Source organism: Cyprinodon tularosa, unplaced genomic scaffold (genome assembly GCF_016077235.1).
Source record: "Cyprinodon tularosa strain WSP-4 unplaced genomic scaffold, ASM1607723v1 ctg638, whole genome shotgun sequence".
NCBI lineage: Eukaryota > Metazoa > Chordata > Actinopteri > Cyprinodontiformes > Cyprinodontidae > Cyprinodon > Cyprinodon tularosa.
In genome coordinates, this window is record NW_024039383.1 from 543,012 (window position 1) to 564,420 (window position 21,409).

Genomic DNA, 21,409 nt, shown 5'->3' on the forward strand with positions numbered 1-21,409 from the left:
AAAATCTTAAAAAACTGAGCTCAACACCTGGTTACAGTTAAGTTAATAGTTACCTGTATAATACATTAACAGGGCAGGTTTATCTTTTTTCTTCAATTTTAGGAAGTTTGCAGGATTATGTCTTGCTGTATCAACATTTAGTTCACTTATTCATTAAAAGAAATCTAATTATAAACTCTGAGATGTTTTTTCTGTTTTTTTCTCCTGGCTGCAACCCTAAAATTGTTTCTTTGACAGTGAAACATTCTCTGCATCAAAGAAAATCTCTCTCCATTTGATGTTGTGTTATTTAAGGAACAAAGATTAAATAAAGCAAAGTGTCCAGACAGTAGTCATCTCGACAATTAAACAGGAGCTGAGACAGTTTCATCTTTTTGTCTGGATTTTGGTTCAGCTAAGGCTCACAGATAAGGTGCATGGAGTTTCATTAAGGATCAAAGACAGTCTGGGACCTCTTGAAGGCCAAAGAAAGGGTCTCATATACATAATAAACTTAGCCAGGTGTGTCCACACTCTGGATGTCAATTTATTTTGCAGTTGAAATACAAAAAAAGAAGAAAAAAAAAAAGAAAAGAAAAAGAAAAGAAAAAAATGTGTGAAAAGTATGAAACTACCTGGAGTGAAGGGCATTCCTGATGCCACATTTGGGTCCCATTTTGAATCTCTTGAATCTGGCGTCAGTCTGTTTGGGCATCTGTAAGCTTAATGTTTTTTTTTTCTTTCTTCATGGCTTTGTCAGTAGCAGAGGATATCTGAGTCCAGGGGGGATTTACCATTAGGCAATACTACCTAGGCCCCCAAATTCCTGGGGGTCTCATAAAACTCTGTGTACATGTATGGTTAATGCAACTATTCCTTATTTGTGCACATTGATTATGTTTTAGATAAAAATCCTTCCGCTAAAATGCCATCAGAACGCTTATTATATTAAGTGTGTCTCAGGCCCACTGATCTCTATTTATTCACTGGATTTCTGATTCGTAGTACGGGATTGAAGTGAAGCCACCGGCCTCCATATTGGTACTCCCTAGTTAGACCGATCACAATGTAAACAATATGTGCGCTACAGGATAGTACAACGATGATGTTCTCATTTTCAGGGTGACTTAAGACTTTTAAAATAAAGATAAATTTATCACTTTGACACACATTTGCTGTTTCATAGCAAAAGTAGATTACTTTAAATTATAATAGAAAATAAACAGGTAAATCACATTGCATAGTCATTATGAAGTCAATGAAGTCTATAAATCATGAAATATAACATATTATACAAATCAATCACAATAAAATTAATTTGTTAATGGAGCATAGTAATACAGATGTGCCAAAAATGCTAAATGTAATATCCAAGTATTACATTATATTACAGTATTTACATGTTACATGTCTATGCATGTAATGCATGCTATATATATATATATATATAGCATATATATATATATATATATATATATATATATATATATATAGATATATATTTGGGTCAAATGTTTGAGTTGCTTTTTTTTCCGTCAATATAACTTCAGCAAAGTGAGCTTAGTGCTTGGAAAAAATCCTTCATTCTTTTTGAGACAGCATGGAAACAACTAAAAAAAAAGGGACAAGAAGAGAGGGACAACACATAGAACAAATAATGTATGCCTATTAAAATGTGTGTATCTGTATAATGGGTCTATTTTAATTGTTGTCTTCTCAATTAATAGGGCCCCCTGCCTGTCTTTATTTAGGATCCCAAATTTCCTATATCCAGCCATGTCTGAGTCAGCATATTTAAAGACAAAGGCTATGATTTAAACTTCTGTCTCAATGACAGATCTGCTTGCTTTGATCAGATTTTGTTAATCTGCCTGCAGGGATGAAATATTTTACTTCAGTGTGCACGGTGGGTCAAAATCTATTTCAGTTTGTCTTGGCTCCTCCCAGCATATGGTGTTTTCAAAGCTCCTCTCCCAGAATAATCTTCTAAGTTCCCACTAAACAATAAGGCCTTCAATCTTCTTTTAACAATGCAGGTTAATTACAAACATACTGTCCTCATGGTACTCTCAGAATTTAGACAAGAGTTTGTATTCAGTGTTTTCATGTAAATAGTAATGACACCTTGAAAACTACATTTAAAAGAGATAACATTTTTATGTTTTCCTTTCCTTTTGAATGAGGATCAATTCAGTCGAATGACTACCTGATAAAAGTTGGTTTTTTTTGACCAAACTAAAAATAAAATAAAATGTAGTTACTTCTACTTTAACTCTAACTGCACAAATACCACATACAATAAAAAAAAACCTGTGGCTTTATTTATGATGATAACAGGATTCATCCAAAGCTTAAGTTGAGCAGTACTGTGGTGCTTTATCTTTTTATTCTAGTAATGAATTGACTGGACATTATTCATAAAGAATATTCAAACAAATCAAATGAGATTAAAAGTCTAATAAGCCTTTGTCTGCAGCCATGAAGAAATGAGAAAAGGAAAAAAATTTTTTATGTAAGTAAAACATTTTTAATGAGTCACTTATAAATTGTCACCCTTAAAAGAAAAACATGTTTTTTCTTTTAAACACAGTAGCATTAACCAAAAAAGCACCAAACAAATAAAAAAAATTAAAAAATGGTCTCCTTCAACAAAAGCAGAAAAAATCTACAGTAGCCTATTTCCGTCAAGTTGATTTGGTTATCCAGTATAAATATCTGTAATAAATTGCATGAAATTCTTTAAGTTTCAATAAAAACCTGATCTTCTCTAACCTTTGATCTGAGGTACCCAAAAGTTTTACTCAATAAGAGTAGTACCACATCATGATGTTTTTACTCTAGTAGAATTCAGATGTAGCCATCCGAGAATAGACTAAATATTGAAAACAATCTAGCCCCCTCCTGGCCCCCTGGTACATTTGATCTAGAACCGCCACTGGTTACAACCCACCCCTGTCTTTGACCTAGATGAAGTGGCGTTGATCTATTGTTCTTCTTAGACAAATAAACAACAAATAATAGTAATAAAAAAAACGTAACACGCAGACTATGTTGCCTTATTTGTCAGCGCTAAAAGCAACAGAATGCTCACTGGGGGGACGCGGAATTTACAGTCAGGAACGATTTAGTTATTTCCGAGGGGCTCCTGAAGGCAGCATGAGGCAATAGCTCGGTGCGGGAGGTCGAACCGATCCAGACCACTCAGCCTTCATCCTCATCCGCTGCTGCAGCATCAGGACCCCTCCCTGCTCCTTCCACAGCGCTTAAGGACGGTAAGAGCCCCCCTCCACAGACACATCCATCAGTCCATCCATCAGAGCAGGTCGGACAGCCTCTGTCTGTCCCTCCAGCCATCCCTCCATCAGACGGAGACGCGCAGGGCTGCGTGTAGAGAGGCTTAGATTATGCTGCTTGCTTCTTTTCCTTTTTATTTATCTAAAGAATTCTGTCATCATCGGCTGGAAAATCTGTAAATATATGAGCTTCAGTGTTCAGCGAATCGCGTCATCAAATGTGAGTAAAATTGGATCATGGAGAAAAAAATCCATGGATTTTCATCAGAGTCATTCTTGCATTTCTCTGCACGCAGCTGGTTCATTTCTCTTTTATATTTACATGTTATGCATTTTTATGTCTATTTTTTTCTATTTTTTTTTCAATTTTTTTGTCTATTTTGAAAAAAATATGAGGGAAATGAAATGCATTTTTAATGTTTTCTTGCATCTTCTATTTCCTCTCCTCACCCAGATCCTGTAGGATGATGCTGCAGTTTGTTTAAATGTGTGAGCTGTTAGGGCCTGCAGCCTCCCTTACTTGTGGCGCTCAATCTTTCAGCTGCCCTCAGTAGATCCGGGAGAGCCTCATTTTTTAGGGTGGTTAAAAACAGGCCCAAACATAACAGCTGAGGAGAATTTTCAATTGGTCCCCAGCAGGGTGTAGATTAGGTTGAACTCAATGGATGACTACCATCTTATGCAACTGGCTGGAACAGCAAAAAAAAAAAAAAAAAGACTAAAAATAGCAGAGAGAGACAAGCTGACTGCTGTTTTAATCCTGAAACATACTAAGAAGGGACTTTTTGTTTCTCATTTTAATGTTGGTTATTTTGGCACAAAACTCTATGGCATGTATTTGTTCTGCCACTGAGCCAGGTGAGCCCAATCCGCACAAATTAATTCAGTGTGCAGATTGGACTCACCAGTGACTGGGCAAAACAAATACATGCCATGTAGATGACATGTAGACTCCACATCTCTCACCTCTGCTCATATGGTGTTTATGTTTACAAAAAACTAAAAGAAGGCTTCATGTTGATTTTTTGTGAATTTTAACATATTATTTATAAAAAGGAAAAATCTAGAAGTGGAGAACTGCAGAGAGTAAATTGTAAATGTCTGGCTGGTCTGAGGGGAGAAAGCAAGATTGATCAGGAACAAGTTGGTTGATGACAACTGACTGATTGGATTACTTGAGAGGTGAAGGAGAGGTTGCATGGATCTGTAAGTATTTAATTCAGCAGGCTTTGAAGATTCCACCCAAGAGGTCCAGGTGACTTTGAGTGAGATCCCAGAGCGTTGGTACTTGCAAGAGATGTCGTACTAGAGAGTGGGCAGGCAGGGAATGAATGTGGAGAACTACTGAACACTGGTGGGCCTTTTCCATGAAGATCGGAGATGAACTAAGGTTCGCTGGTAGTCTGGCACACTAAAGGAGTTCAAGTTAAAGAGATTCACCAGAAGAGAGATTCAGCAAAAAAGATATTCCTTTGGTTAGGGCTACCATCAGGGGTAATCATCTGGCAAAGAGAGAAGGGCGAGAAGCCCAAAAAGCCCTGAACAAGGTCAGAGAACGAGGGATCCAAGACCATTCCTCAGGTCCATAACCTTCCTGTCATGAGCGGTGTTTGTGTGGAGGACCCAAACGCAGAGACCAGTAGGCAGAGGTGAATAAAGCCTGTTTATTCTGGTTCACAGAACCAGGGGCAGGAATCAGAGTCCAACAGAAAAACAGCAAACGAACCTGAACCAAGGAGACATCAGGGATAAATCAAACTAGAAGCCAGGGAGAGACGAGACAGGGCAGGCAGATAACAGACAGGAAGCCAGACGGGATGTTTGACGAGGATCCAGCAACAGGAACTGAACAGGGAGGGCTTTTAAAGGAGACAGAGACAGAGAGAGAGCTGACGAGGAAATTGGCAGCAGGTGCTTGGCAGGACAGAGAAACAGAGGAAGGGAGGACACAAGAGGGCAGCAGAGGACAACAAATGGATAACAGGAACAATCAGACCAGGACCATGACAGTACCCCCCACCTAAGGGCGGATCCCAGACGCCCTAAAATGTCCAGAAACTAAAAACAACCCACCCAGGGTGGGCGAGGGAAACAAAAAGTCTCTGGAGACCGGCCGTGGGGCCGGAGCTGAGAGAGACGCTCTGGAGGCCGGCCGTGGGGCCGGAGCTGAGAGAGATGCTCTGGAGGCCGGCGTCTCCAATGCAGCAGGAACCTAGAAGGAGGACTCCGCAGGATGCGCCGAGGAGGACGCCGCTTCAGCAGGATGCGCCGAGGAGGATGCCGCCTCCGCTTCAGCAGGATGCGCCGAGGAGGACGCCCCCTCCGCTTCAGCAGGATGCGCCGAGGAGGACGCCGCCTCCGCTTCAGCAGGATGCGCCGGGGAGGACGCCGCCCACGCTTCAGCAGTATGCGCCGGGGAGGACGCCGCCCACGCTTCAGCAGTATGCGCCGGGGAGGACGCCGCCTCCGCTTCAGCAGGATGCGCCGGGGAGGACGCCGCCCACGCTTCAGCAGTATGCGCCGGGGAGGACGCCGCCCACGCTTCAGCAGTATGCGCCGGGGAGGACGCCGCCTCCGCTTCTGTTGCTCTGCAACAGGCTCAGAGGGGGCCGTCGACTGCGGCTCTGGAACAGCCTCAGACTGGGCCGCCCACCGCGGCTCAGAAACAGGACCAGACGAGGCCGCCCACCGCGGCTCAGGAACAGGACCAGACGAGGCCGCCCACTGCGGCTCAGGAACAGGATCAGACGAGGCCGCCCACCGCGGCTCAGGAACAGGACCAGACGAGGCCGCCCACTGCGGCTCAGGAACAGGATCAGACGAGGCCGCCCACCGCGGCTCAGGAACAGGACCAGACGAGGCCGCCCACTGCGTCTCAGGAACAGGACCAGACGAGGCCGCCCACTGCGGCTCAGGAACAGGATCAGACGAGGCCGAGGCCGCCCACTGCGGCCCAGGAACAGGATCAGACGAGGCCGCCCACTGCGTCTCAGGAACAGGACCAGACGAGGCCGCCCACTGCGGCTCAGGAACAGGATCAGACGAGGCCGAGGCCGCCCACTGCGGCCCAGGAACAGGACCAGACGAGGCCGCCCACTGCGGCTCAGGAACAGGACCAGACGAGGCCGCCCACTGCGGCTCAGGAACAGGATCAGACGAGGCCGCCCACCGCGGCTCAGGAACAGGACCAGACGAGGCCGCCCACTGCGTCTCAGGAACAGGACCAGACGAGGCCGCCCACTGCGGCTCAGGAACAGGATCAGACGAGGCCGAGGCCGCCCACTGCGGCCCAGGAACAGGATCAGACGAGGCCGCCCACTGCGTCTCAGGAACAGGACCAGACGAGGCCGCCCACTGCGGCTCAGGAACAGGATCAGACGAGGCCGAGGCCGCCCACTGCGGCCCAGGAACAGGACCAGACGAGGCCGCCCACTGCGGCTCAGGAACAGGACCAGACGAGGCCGCCCACTGCGGCTCAGGAACAGGACCAGACGAGGCCGCCCACTGCGGCTCAGGAACAGGATCAGACGAGGCCGAGGCCGCCCACTGCGGCCCAGGAACAGGATCAGACGAGGCCGCCCACTGCGGCTCAGGAACAGGATCAGACGAGGCCGCCCACTGCGGCTCAGTAACAGGTTCAGACGAGGCCGGGGCCGCCCACTGCGGCTCAGGAACAGGTTCAGACGAGGCCGGGGCCGCCCACTGCGGCTCAGGAACAGGTTCAGACGAGGCCGGGGCCGCCCACTGCGGCTCAGGAACAGGATCAGGCTCGGACGGGGCCGCCCGCTGCGGCTCAGGAACAGCCTCCGAAGGGGCCGCCCACTGCGGCACAGGAACCACCATGGAGGGGGCCTTGAAGGCTAGGGGCGCCCGCTGAGGTGCCTTGGAGGCCTGGAGCGCTCGCTTAGGGGCCTTGGAGGCTTGAAGCGCCCGCAGAGGGGCCTTGGAGGCCTGGAGCCCCCGTCGAGGGGCTCTTGGAGCTGATGGCGGTGGCAGGAACAAAAAAAAATCTTCTCTCTCCCCATAAAAAAAGCTCCACAGGTCAGACTCCTGTATATGGGGAGGGCTGAGGAGTTCACATGCCTGGTTCTCTGCTGGGTCCATGTTGTTGGCTGGATCCTTCTGTCATGGGGTGGTGTTTGTGTGGAGGACCCAAACGCAGAGACCAGTAGGCAGAGGTGAATAAAGCCTGTTTATTCTGGTGAGACGCTCTGGAGGCAGATAACAGACAGGAAGCCAGACGGGATGTTTGACGAGGATCCAGCAACAGGAACTGAACAGGGAGGGCTTTTAAAGGAGACAGAGACAGAGAGAGAGCTGACGAGGAAATTGGCAGCAGGTGCTTGGCAGGACAGAGAAACAGAGGAAGGGAGGACACAAGAGGGCAGCAGAGGACAACAAATGGATAACAGGAACAATCAGACCAGGACCATGACACTTCCCAATCGACCAGATACTGAAGACCCCTTCTTCGACCACGACCATCTAAAATCCTTCACACAGTAAAGGCCGGATTGGCTAGACGTCAATTTGTTTTTACTGACCGGTTATAGGGTAGGTTGGTATCCTAGAGAGGACCCAAATGGAGACAGGAAGTGAGACAGTTATGGGCATATTTGACCCAAGGCAACTAAGTACTCCATGATGATGGGTGTGACAAACAGAGGCAGCTGAGTGATGCCTCAAGCTCAAGGATTTATGCTTTCGAATTGACTATTTGTTTTGGGTATGAAAACCTAAACTGAGTAGTCTTTACCCCAAAGAAAAGCAAAACTCCTTTCAGACCCTGAATACTAATTGCTGTCTCCTGTCTGACAGGATTTCATAAGGGACTCCGTGAAGGCGAAAAACATGATTAAACAGGAGCTGAGCTGTCTCAAGGAGGATGGAAGTCAACGAAGAAGGATGAGGTGGCAGGCTTTGGAGAAGTGGTTGATTATAGTGAGGATGGTGGTGAAACCCTTAGATGGTAGTAGTCCAGTAAAAAAATCCAAGGCAATATGAGACCACTGATGTTTAAGGATAAGCAATGGTTGAAGAAGACCACTTGGAGGCTGGTGACTAGCTTTGTTGCTGGCACATACTGGAGACCCTTGAACATTTTAATATCCTTATATTGTAGGCTCCAGAAATTTCATTAAGGAGTGTGATTTCAGTGTGTGTTTGGTTGATTTCAGGATGGCAGGAGAATTTGGCATGTGGGCCCAGATAATGAGGCAGGACCTAAGAGAAAGCAGGAACATAAACCCGGTTTGGAGGTCCAGTGCGAAGGGTACGGTTTGGAGCGCTGAGCTTCCAGGACTTGATCCTTTATTTCTATGATAAGGCCCCCACAATTCAGGAAGGTTTAATGAAAGTTGGGATATTGGTCACTGGAGTGTTGCCTTGAGAGAGCATCAGGTTTTTTGTTTCTAGAGCCTGGGCAGTAAGAGATGATGAAGATAAAAAGGGATATAATTCTAATACAGGTGCAGCACTGACAGGCTTAAAAGGGTCACTTTGACTTCAGTTTACACAACCTGTTCTAACATTTGAGTACTCAATCAAGTAGGCCAGTTCTCTTCAGGTTCTTAAGAAGGTCTTATTAAGCTAGTAGAGGGCTCTTTGTGATCATTAGCTTTTTTTAGCATGCATAAAAAAAGTAAATGCAACCATTTGGTGGTACCATTTAGGGTACTGGCTTCAAATTGTTGGACACCTTTGTTCCAATCATTTTCATATCTGTAGGAATATAAAACCCTGCAGCTAACTTTGCAGTATGCTTCAGTACAGTACAAGTGCTTCTCAGGCGCTCAGTAATTTCCTGCCTTCTACCGTGGTAGGGGGCTACAGGTACAATACGTTTTAATTAAATGTTGTTAGTATTATGTATGCAACAGTTGGCTAGAAGGTTATAGTGCTTCCCTGTGATTTAGCTGTTCATCAACAGCCTAAGTCATTTAAGACAACGGAATGGTCAAAACCTTGCTGGACCCTTTCGGAAATTTTTTCTTTGGGTGAGTCCAGGCTTCAATCTGACAGACCACCTTTGAATGAATCAGAGAGGAGACTTAAAGCCAGGTTCTTTTGTCCTGAAAGATGATCCGGAATCCTGCGCTGACATAATAAACACTATTGTTAAAGAATAGGATGCCGCTCGAGGTTGTGAGAAAGGGCAGACAAGCAAATACGTTTGGTTATATAATATTGGCAGCCTGTTGGGGCCCTGGGTAAAATAGGAGGAAGCAGGGACAGTGTAGCCATGATGTGGGGTCCTGGAGTGAGAATTTAAAGCAGCATTGCTTTACACCATCACCCTGTCACACCCACATCATGTTGGCAGAGCTCCAGGTAAGATATATCAGCTCTGTTGGTACATATGTTCTGCTCCTCTGCTGCTCTGGTTTTAAGCAACAGGATAAGACCAAATACGGTTCCCTTAATTCACGATTTGGGAGGTGGTTTATCAGTTAGTGGGCTGATAGTTTAAACTGAGCAGTTTTTCCCTTAGTGATCAGTACCACTTATTATATGCACATGACAAGTCTCTAGTTCATCCTGTTTTTATAATATTGTCTAACTAAGCTCTGCTGTGTCTTGCCTTGATTTGGAAATAGCTTTTCTTGCTTTTGTTTCTTCATGGTTGGATTAATGCAATGTTCTGCACACGTCTTAGCAAAATATTACTAGAACTGTCGATATGCTGCTGTTAGGCGTTCGATGTGGCTCCAGTCTTGATGCAAAAACTCTGGGTTCATTTTAGAGTTAAGTTTAAGAATCCTTATGAGCTCCTCACCTGTTAACCACATATTTGTTTTTGCAGTGAAAGGTTCATCATATATATATTTTTACTTACCTTCATGTATTAAAAAGAAAAAGATTTCTCATTTGATTAAATATGAAAATCCCTACATTTTTAAGTCTGTAAACTCAACAACCTATTGCTTTCTGTAAAGATAACCTTATTGTAGTTATTTAATTTTGCAAATACATGTAATTCATTGAAAGGAAAATGTTTATTGTGCTGCATTTTTCATCTCATTAAAAGTAAGTCCTAATTTATGGATCCTAAATAGGCTTATGTTAAAACTTTATTTAAAAAAAATCATACAAAATAGCTAAAATATTCAACTCATTAAGCTCCGCTCACTGTCCGCAATACCAGTCGCTGTCTGATATTGTTTCAATTATATTTAAAAGTTATAAAGGAGCCTGCTGCATATCTTTCTTTTTTATATTGATTAAAGTCATTTTGTTGTCGACTAAACAGTTGATACTTAGATTATAAACAAGCCCTTCTGAGACACTGGAGGTTTGCATCCTTTGTTGAGATCTTTTGTCTTCTGACCTTTTTACACAATCTGAAGCTCAAGTCCGCCATGATTCTCGAAAAAGTGTCTCTTAAGTAACATAGTTTTATGAACTCATCATCCAACTGGAATGAGATCAGCTCAGATTCTTTGTGCTGGTAGATCCTCCAGCAGAAAGAGCCAGAGTAGCACACCCTTACCGCTCTTCCCCTGCAGACATCCAGGATGCTTTAGGGGTGGGTGAAACCGAACGCTGAGCTCAGCAGGATGGGACAGGGCGGGGACAGATTGGATGCCCAGTAACAGGAACCATCTCTGTGCTGAGCTGAGAGCGTACTCAGTTCTGCCGAAATGAAACCCTGCAGTATGAACATCGGTTCCCTTCACAGACTAAATCTGTCATTCCAGAGCTGCTGTTTGACTCCAGTATTAAACAAAAAAAAGTAATCCTGGATGACAAAAGCAAACACAAGCATCTTCATCAATGCAAGCAGTGATAGCTTCCATGGTTATATGGTTTAATATAATGTTTTAAACCTCAGTGCATCTAAATGCATCATATTTTACCTCAATATATATAAAAAAGTCTATATTTAAATATGAAAGAGAATGAGAATTTTGCAAATAAGAAAAAAAAATCTTTATAAAGATAATCTTAGGCCAGAATTTTTGATATGTAATTTAAACAAAAGCAGATTTGCAACTTTGTGATGAGGATATTGCAGAGTATTAAGACTAAACAATATACTAAACAGATATCTAATAAAAAAATCCATTTTACTATTTTATCTGCTTTTACTAGATAAGTCAGAAACAGAAAAAGGAAGCAGCATTTCCTTAAAGTCATGTTGCACTTCATAAGCAAATATTTGCACCCTTTTCTCTAAGGATACAAATCCAGAGGTAAAGAAGATGAGCCCTGAGCAGGGGTGGGCTGACCATGGGGAGCAATGCGACATACTCCCTGTAGCCTGGATGCTTGTCTGGCCTACTTAGTGGCTGTAAAATGCAGAGACCAGTGCCACTGTTTGGGTTGCACTTGACTTTTTAAAATAAAAAAATCAATTCCTTTCCATTGCATTAACTTGATAACTTCCTTGCTGAAGTCCCCACAGACTGACCAGTAGCAATTAGGAAAACACAGGTGCACATATGATATGGTGCACGTCCAGCTGCTAGCCTGCCTGTATAGCTTGTAAAATGGAGGGAGAGAGACAGTTAAGAAGAAAATAGCTTGTAAAATAAGAGGGAGAGAGGGAAAGAGAATAAAAAAAAAGAAGAACTGCTAGTATCAGCTGTGCTGCAACACCTTCTTTATAGATGTTGAAGCTTGGCCTGTTTGTCAGTGTAGTCCTGGTTCCCTGACTGTGACTAACTATATGTGTTCTCGTTCATCCTCTGACATGGGAGCTGGCTCGGAGCTTGCCTGTGGAGCTGGTTGACAGTTGCCCTTTTCATTTCTGCTTCTTTCTGTATGTCTTCTTCTGTCTCCTTGAACCCCAGTTTGCCTAGGCAGATGGCCGCTCACACTCAGCCTGGTTCTGCTGAAGTTTTCCTCTCCACTGTCGCTACAAGCATGCTTGGTGTGACCGATTGCCTTCGAGACAATGAGTCAATGCAATCAGCTGGTTCTCCTTAGATTGAAAACTTTGTACCAATCTGATTTTATGATCAGGTTGAATTGTCTCTCTCTCTGTAAAGAGCCTTTAGATGATATGTGTTGTGAATTGGCCCAATATAGATAAAATAAATTGAATTAAATAGCAAAGTCCTGTAAAATAACGTTGGGGAACAGCTAAGACGTAAACACTAGTGATGAAAAAGTGAAAACCACATTGAGGAACCTGAAATTACTAACAAATGTTAGAAATGCTACAAAGTCTAGAAATTTAGACTTTGGTTGCACTTCATAAGCCTGGCTAAAAGATTATATTATTAATAAAATCCTCTATTATCTAATCAGGAAACATCCTAACAAGATTAAGAACATATTTGTTTTGAACTTGCTAATGCACATCAATTAGTGAACTTAAATTGATGGTGCTTTTAGAATCTTTTATTTGCTGTTATCATCATATTATAAAAGGGAAGTTAACATTTTCATCACACCGTCAAGATTTATTCTTATCCCCACCAAAACCAGAAAAATAGGATAGACTGTTACACCTGATCCATGAGTAAATACTCTTTTTCCCGTAGCCAAACTAGCATCTGTAAACGTTTGAAGGGCTATTTTCAGATGCATCCAACTTTTAGTTTGAGCTTATTTCAATCATTTGTCAGAGAAAACCACAACACATTCAGGCTGCATGTTAGACATTGTTGTGTTCCTACAGGGCATGATAACTACAGTATTATAACCATTTAAATAAGAATAATACTTTTTTTTTTGTATTGTCTTTGTAGACAGAGACTGTCATTCAGGTAATTTAAAATGTTCCAAGTCAAATTAGCCAAAGGAATAATATTTCTGCCCATAGATAGACTATGAATATTATTGATTATAAATGATTGGCTTCATATTTATAGTTTCATAGTAACAGATTTTTAACCATAATTAGATCTTTTAAACCAATAAACAAAGGCTGCTGCACTCCAGGCTCACTTCAGTGCTGTGTTTATTTCCCTCAAGGCTCACTTCTTCACTTTTAATACATCGGGCAGAGAAAGCAGAAGGTACAACTCAGCTCCATGTCATGGTTATGTCCCTCAGAGGACATGTCTGCTGGAGTTTCTCCTCATATCTTTGTGTCCCTGCAGCTTTGAGTCATATTTCAGTCAAATACTGAATTCCTTAACTGCACTGCTTCTGTGTGGCTTTCATTGTTTTTTTGTGTCATGCATGACACAAAAAAACGACATGCCAAGGAGGAACATTCCATCTGAAAGAAATCCAACTTTTTAAATAACTTCCTATTAAATCATAAATTAACCAGATTTTTTTGAGAATTTATAAAGATACTAGAGCTGTATAAACATATTTTTAGAAAATCTCTCATAGAGCCAAATCGATTCCAACACTCAAAACTCCAGCTTTTTACCCTTGTTTTGCTTTTTTTTTTAGTTAAGTCTAAGAAATGTAACAGAAACGAGAAACGACATAGCCATTTCTCAAGGATCTGTCAACACCTGAGCTTCATCTCACAAGACTTCAACCTATTTTTTTTTTTTTTTTTTTTTGGTGTATGTTAGCATCATAACCAGAAGTACATATTTATATGTTTGGACCCCTCAAAATTGATAAAACAATTATTTATATATATTTTTTTTATTGGCATTGAAACAGTATAGATGTTCTGTTGATTTAATATTTTAATAAATTATTTGTTGATGAAAATTAGAAAAAAAGTGTGTAATTTGAATGACTGTAAAGTTTTACGGAGGTTTATTCAAAAGTTTACATGTAGAAATTGTGGCACGATCTGTAAAGAGCTAAAATTAAATATTATCCTGTAAAAAAAATGAGAGCAGCTGAAATATATCATCTAAACTAGTTGCATTCATTTGTAGTGTTTCTATATCAGACTTTATTGGCTAAATGTGAGTGTAATTACAGTACAGTGACATGAGCAGCCCTGATGAGATTAATGATTCTCTCTGATCACTCATAATGAAGCAAAGTTATTGCTTTCGTTATGCAAGAATACCATCAATCAGTGTCAAATGATAACTGAATCTCAATATAAAACAGGTCATTGTTAGAAAGTTTGACTGCCTTAAAGCCTCAGTGTAATTTCATTTTAAATGACTAAAGAGTGTTTAAAATTATTGGTACAAAAAACGGTCATATTTTGTCATATTTTTAACTGCTGCCAGTATTGCATCACTTTGAATCACTCATAGTGGTATGTATGATAAGTGTTCCACATTTAAAAAATAGAAACTGTTTGCATTGTGGGTCTTAAAACCAGTGGCCTGGGTTTGGTTGTGACTTGAAATGAAAACGTGCAGCTGCCTTTGGCATCTTCAGAGCTTTTCCCATCATGCACCAGATGCGGGATTGTGTAGGCTCACTATGATTTGGATTCATCCTGGGAGGCTGTATGCACCCACTCATCATTAGACCGCTCATTTCTTCTCGAGCTCTTTGCTCTCTTCTAATCTAAGTAAAACCCTTAAATATCATCGACCTTCAGATAGCGAACTCATGTTAAAGTGGTATCGATCTGTTATAGCTTTATGTTAAAGTTATAAACCCCAGCCCTGCTTTTATTTGTTTTTTTATTTAAAACATCCAGACTTCTTTCTTATTTTTAAAAGTGAACTGAGTCAGGGGTTCAGTGTAGGGATGCACGATATTGGGATTTTGGCCGATATCCGATATGCCGATATTTTAAAAATCATGTAGCCGATAACCGATATCGATACCAATGTTAAAGCTGGACAAAAATAAGTAGTCAGTGAAAATAGCAGTTTTATTATCCATTTCTGACACTTTGAAAAATAATATACTCAAATACACTCACCGGCCACTTTATTAGTTACACCTGTCCAACTGCTCGTTAACACTTAATTTCTAAGCAGCCAATCACATGGCGGCAACTCAGTGCATTTAGGCATGTAGACATGGTCAAGACAATCTCCTGCAGTTCAAACCGAGCATCAGTATGGGGAAGAAAGGTGATTTGAGTGACTTTGAACGTGGCATGATTGTTGGTGCCAGAAGGGCTGGTCTGAGTATTTCAGAAACTGCTGATCTACTGGGATTTTCACGCACAACCATCTCTAGGGTTTACAGAGAATGGTCCGAAAAAGAAAAAAGCATCCAGTGAGCGGTAGTTCTGTGGGCGGAAATGCCTTGTTGATGCCAGAGGTCAGAGGAGAATGGCCAGACTGGTTCGAGCTGATAGAAGGGCAACAGTGACTCAAATAACCACCCGTTACAACCAAGGTGGGCAGAAGAGCATCTCTGAACGCACAGTACGTCGAACTTTGAGGCAGATGGGCTACAGCAGCAGAAGACCACACCGGGTGCCACTCCTTTCAGCTAAGAACAGGAAACTGAGGCTACAATTTGCACAAGCTCATCGAAATTGGACAATAGAAGATTGGAAAAACGTTGCCTGGTCTGATGAGTCTCGATTTCTGCTGCAACATTCGGATGATAGGGTCAGAATTTGGCGTCTACAACATGAAAGCATGGATCCATCCTGCCTTGTATCAACGGTTCAGGCTGGTGGTGGTGGTGTCATGGTGTGGGGAATATTTTCTTGGCACTCTTTGGGCCCCTTCATACCAATTGAGCATCGTTGCAACGCCACAGCCTACCTGAGTATTGTTGCTGACCATGTCCATCCCTTTATGGCACAATGTACCCAACTTCTGATGGCTACTTTCAGCAGGATAATGCGCCATGTCATAAAGCTGGAATCATCTCAGACTGGTTTCTTGAACATGACAATGAGTTCACTGTACTCAAATGGCCTCCACAGTCACCAGATCTCAATCCAATAGAGCATCTTTGGGATATGGTGGAACAGGAGATTCGCATCATGGATGTGCAGCCGACAAATCTGCGGCAACTGTGTGATGCCATCATGTCAATATGGACCAAACTCCCTGAGGAATGCTTCCAGCACCTTGTTGAATCTATGCCACGAAGAATTGAGGCAGTTCTGAAGGCAAAAGGGGGTCCAACCCGTTAGTAGCATGGGGTACCTAATAAAGTGGCCGGTGAGTGTATATTTTCATAATGCTGATATCAAATTGATTTTTAAAAACGCGGTATCGATCTATTTTACTTTCAAAATCTTGTGAAATTTCTTTGTTCTGTTACAAACTCTCGTGATATTTTGCTAATTCTTGTGAGATTTTGTTAGTAAAATAGATCGATACCGCGTCAATATATCAACATATAAAAATATGGCAACATTTCGTGAATTTCCGGGGGATTTCGTAGCATAACGATGACATATAGCAATATTTCATTAGTAAAAGAGATTGATATGGTGTTTTTAAATGGCAATATATCAGCATATGAAGATATTGTGATATTTTAATGTATAAATATTTTTTTCCTCATCTTTAGAAGTTTTTAAGTCTGTAAAAAAGAAGTTATTGAGGAAGAAGAAGAAGTAGTATATATTTTTTTTTTTTTTAGACTTTAGAAACTCAGAAGCTGATCAAATATCGGGTTAAATATCGGTGGGGTGGCCGATGTCCGATATTCAGTTTTAAGGCCGATACAGGCCGATACCGATAGGGGGCCGATTATATCGTGCATCCCTAGTTCAGTGCTTATATAAATATTACTGGAAATTCTGGCTACTTGGTAGCAAGATGTAAACAAGCTAACCAAAATGTAAAAAGGCTCTTCCAGTGAATGTCTCATCGGGATTTATTCATAAAATGCAAGGACAGCCACTGCTGAGCCAGAGAAACCCACTAAGAACAAAACTGCACTCTCTAATGTGAACGATGAACAAGGTTCATCTCCAGGTGTTTGCACATAAGGTCATTTGGTGTTTGGATGTATGAGGTCCAATTTACTGAAAATATAGAAAACGGATAAAGAAATAACAAAGCCAGTTAAAAATATTTTCCATCCAATAAATAAAATTAGCTACTGCATATAGATAAAATTTGTTTAAGCTATTTTATATAAATAAATTCATATTAGGTAAAGTAAAATAATAGGCCCTCCAAACTACGGGGCACTCCTTAAAATATGTAAAAACAGAAGTATATTCCACTGCATAAGTTTAAACAGAGATTTTCTGATAAATCCAACCTTTAATCAAGGTTCTCAGTGGAGAAACAATTTGTGGGAAATTACTTTTTTTTCCTTTTGTTGAAATAATTAGACTAGTAATGGCAGGGCTCAGGGGTTAGGGGTTCAGAAAAAAAAAAAAAAAACATTGTTTGTGTTTTGTGATCTAATATACACACTAAGCAGTGGATAAACCAACACATTGTTGCCTCCGAAAGGGTGAGGCTTTAATCTCTCATTTATGGAGGCATGGAAGTGACTCTATGCATGAGATCCATGGGTCATCCATTTATGGACGTAAAGAGAAATATAAAAACCTTTTAGCAACAAACACCCCTGGTGGGTCTGGTCTCAAATAGTGGATTAATATGTGTAAAAGCAGATCACAGCTATTATTAATTTATTTTATTTATTTATTTTTATTTCTTTATTTAACCATTTCTCATTTTCAAGGGGGACTTGGGAAGAGATCTGCAATACACTGCAACCTGATTACAAAAAAGAAAACCAATTAATACATATGCACGAATTCAAAACAATAAAAACAATTTAAAAGCAGTGACACTGTTTCATAGAAGCTTGTTGTCTATCTTTAAGAACCGCTCCAAATAAGTCCAATGAAATATTGTCTGACATCTTGAGCTCAGAATGGAGCTGATTCCACTCTGTAGGAGCCAACACACTGAATGCTTTCTTGCCTTTATCAGTTCGAACATGAGGAACATGTAGAAGAATAAAGTCATTAGAGTGTAAAAAATGTGAACTACTACATCTATGCAAAAGAGAGCTTAAGTATGTTGGCGTTAGTCCAAGGAGAGATTTATATATTAGGATCATCAAATGATTGTTTCTTCGAACACTTAAAGGAGGCCAATCAGCTTTTGCATAAAAATCACAATGATGTATCAAACGTCTCCTACCAGTTATAAGCATTAAAGCACAATGATAAACAGTATTCAGTGATTTCAGACATTTGGTTGAAGCATTCATATATAAATCTTCATAATCCAGAAGTGGCAGGAATGTTGCCGCTACGAATTTACTTCTAGCTTTGAGTGAGAAACACGATCCATTTCGATAATAAAACCCAATCTTTTTCAATGTTTGTAATAGATTTACTATGTGATTTTTAAAAGAAAGATCATTATCTAGAATAAAACCAAGATATTTATGATTACTCACAAACTCAATTTGTGCACCTACTGCAGTTGTAGATAATAAAGGGATTTCTGGTAGTTTAACAGAGTGTGAGAAAACCATTGCCTTAGTCTTATCCACATTCATGGTTTAATCATAATTATGGTGGGAGCGGGCTGTGTGATGCCTTTTCTGTCTTGAAAGTCCAAGGAACCTTGTAGAATGGTGTGAACTCAGATTGTAATTCACCCCATGGCGGCTTTAGTCAGAAAATGAAAATGGGTCCAGTTTTGTGCAGCATTATAGATAAATAGTCTTATGGTTAATAGGGGGATTGTTACACAGTGTTTATAGCAGGGGAGCCAATCATTCTGCTAAGTGGGATTTCTGTCAAATTAATTGGTTCTTAATAAAGGCAATTTCCTTCTCCTGAATAAATGTCTTAAAGATTAAATGTTACATTTTTATGTTTTTCTCCCCAGTCATTTTTATGTTGTGAGAAAGTGCTGTAAATAGCAAACGTGATTTATAGCTTGTTTTTGCTACAATACTGTACCTCTGAAAAGAACAGCTGAATAGAATCCAGAAATTTGCTTTTAGATCAACCTAAAAGGTTAATGTACTTCAGATTCCAATGACAGGAGGACATTCCTCGTGTTTTTGTACATGCATTCAGCTCACATTGCTGTATTTTCAGAGAACAGGTTGAATTTCTTCTCTATGGATTTTATTGTTCAGTGAGAGGCGCTATGGTGATTCAGAGGTTGGTTTTTATTGAACAACCTGGATAATAAAAGCAGCCTCCTCGTTGCTGCAGCCATTTTCTGTCTCAGAGCCCATGAGGCTCAGCGAGGGGCGGATTTCCCCTATTCGACTCGGTTAATCCTCTGTTATTAGAGCCAAGCATTCGGCCAAACTACATACATAAGTCTGTGCGGTCCACACTGTGTTAAGAGAATGGGATCCCATGAAAAGATGAATAAAGGTGTGGACATAACCGAAAATGTTTTTATATCTTTTGCAATTGGACTGAGAGGAGCGAGACGTTTGATCGGGCGGCTCACATGGAGAGCTTTTAAATCAGCTGTAAGCTGTCGGTGTCAACATTTTTAGGATTTAGTGTCACTTTTATTCACATCTGAGTTTTTTTCCCTGTTTCAGACTCAACCAGCTGAGACTGATATAAGTTCTGAGGTTGTTGAAAAACCAAAAAGAAAAAAAAAAGGCATAAATTGCCAGTTCGGAGTTTGGAAGATGAGATCCAGTTGCTATCAATATTACAATTTATAAAATGTACATTCATTCATTCATATAATTAGTAAATTAAGAAGTGTTAAATGTGAAAAAAAAAAACACTTAGTCATAAATATATCTATGTTAATGTTTATGTACTTATTCAAAAATAAATGTGAACTTCCAGTTAGATTTTCAGTTTCATTTTCTTAACTTTGACCATGTTCTTTGTTGCACATTGCAAGACTTTTTGTGATAATGCCTAATGTCACTGACACTTTAAATGAGATTTCATGGGGTAATTTGTCTGAGAAGTACAGATTGTACCTTTAGAATATGCTCCGCTTTCCTCTGTCATCCTTTGCAGATACATATCTTCACTTCGCTGAATCTGATAAAGGTCAAATATTGATTGTAGGATTTAGGAATCTAGCTCCAACAAAGTGATTCCCAAAAAGCTATGAGATGAAACTTGCTTTGATTCTGTCAAGCCAGGTTGTAGACAGTAAAAAGTAAACCTTTAAAAGAAAAGCCAAGCTGTTATACCAGTGTATCTCAAAAGATCATGGTGGAATCTATTTTCTTGGAAGGAAGGAACTACTTAAAACTCATGCAGGACACTGGATGTAAAGAGCTTGAGGAGTTTAGTTTATAAATAACTAAACAAGATGCTATTATTTTAACTTTCACTCTTGCATCTGGTCGATTCATTCTGCTGAATAAAATAAAATACCACATCAAAATTGTAGTTTTCACATCATCATTGTTGACCTAAACAATTTGCAAAGGATATTTATTAATGGAATAAAACACTGTTGCAAATAAAGTAACAATATAAGGCTAACAAATACAGTTCATTGCATACTGCACTGCTCTTTTCTGTAAATGTGAAAGAAAGAGTAGCTTCTGCATGAATTTAACATCAACGTTCAACAGGTTTTCTGCTAAGTTTAGGTTCTTCTAATTAAGGGTCTGCATGCTAATAAAGCTGCTGCTGGTGTTGTCCTTGTGCAGCATGTGATGCTGCGCACATGCTCTCATGCAATGAATGCCTCCCCTCCCTCTGACAGAAATGCTGCAATGCGTCTTCCTCAGCTAGCACTGGGTCAGTGTAACCACAGCAGCAGGTGGAGCTTTACCATATAAACAGCCAATGAGACTGATAGCAGAGGATTTTTTTAATATGTTTGCCGTGTTGCTGTATTTGTTAATAATTTGACCCATTAGTGTAGGTTTTAGTACAGAGAGCAATTTCTAAAGAGTGGAAACGGGTGGGGGGGTTGAAGATGCCTGCAAGGGATCCATCCTCACTAAATGATTCAAACATTAAAGTGGAATTAAAGAAGAAGCTCTGATTTTTTTTTAACTTATCTTTGAAGTACAACCTTATTTATGTCTCATTTTTCAAAAATTTTAATTACAGTTTCAGTGACCTTCAAATTTTGCTTCCTAATCAAAGTATTTGAGCTGCAGCATCAATAATGTTGGACAGAAATTTAAGTTATACCTTTTGGATCATAGTGACATCTCTTTTCAAGTTTTTTTTGTTGGCTGCTGGCTCCATCTGATAATCACAGGAAATGCTTTGTGTTTAAGAGCAGGTCTGATTTTTTTTTTTGTTTGTTTTTTGTAGGTCAGAGAACTCTTCAGTACCAGAGTGATGTCCTTCAGACTGTAGTGTTGGTGAACCCATCAGAGGAAACCGTTTGTTTAGAGGTGCGTCTCCTTCCATAAGACACCCTGATGAGAAAATTTGTAGCAATTATGGA

The 21,409-nt window shown here is 40.8% G+C and overlaps 1 protein-coding gene across 2 annotated transcripts in view; it reads left to right on the forward strand.

The window, feature by feature from the left end:
• Nucleotides 1–21,409, forward strand: part of map1aa (microtubule-associated protein 1Aa) — a 58,943-nt gene that overhangs the window by 22,075 nt on the left and 15,459 nt on the right. The window contains exons 1-2 of one of the 2 annotated variants that reach the window (XM_038308491.1): nucleotides 3,175–3,251; nucleotides 21,274–21,356. Coding sequence is in view for 1 of the 2 variants with exons in the window: in XM_038308490.1 (XP_038164418.1) it covers nucleotides 21,274–21,356 (83 nt within the window). In the remaining variant the exon portion in view is untranslated. Of the gene's footprint in view, nucleotides 1–3,174; nucleotides 3,252–21,273; nucleotides 21,357–21,409 lie in introns of those variants that run through there. The other variant, XM_038308490.1, reaches the window with a different exon arrangement.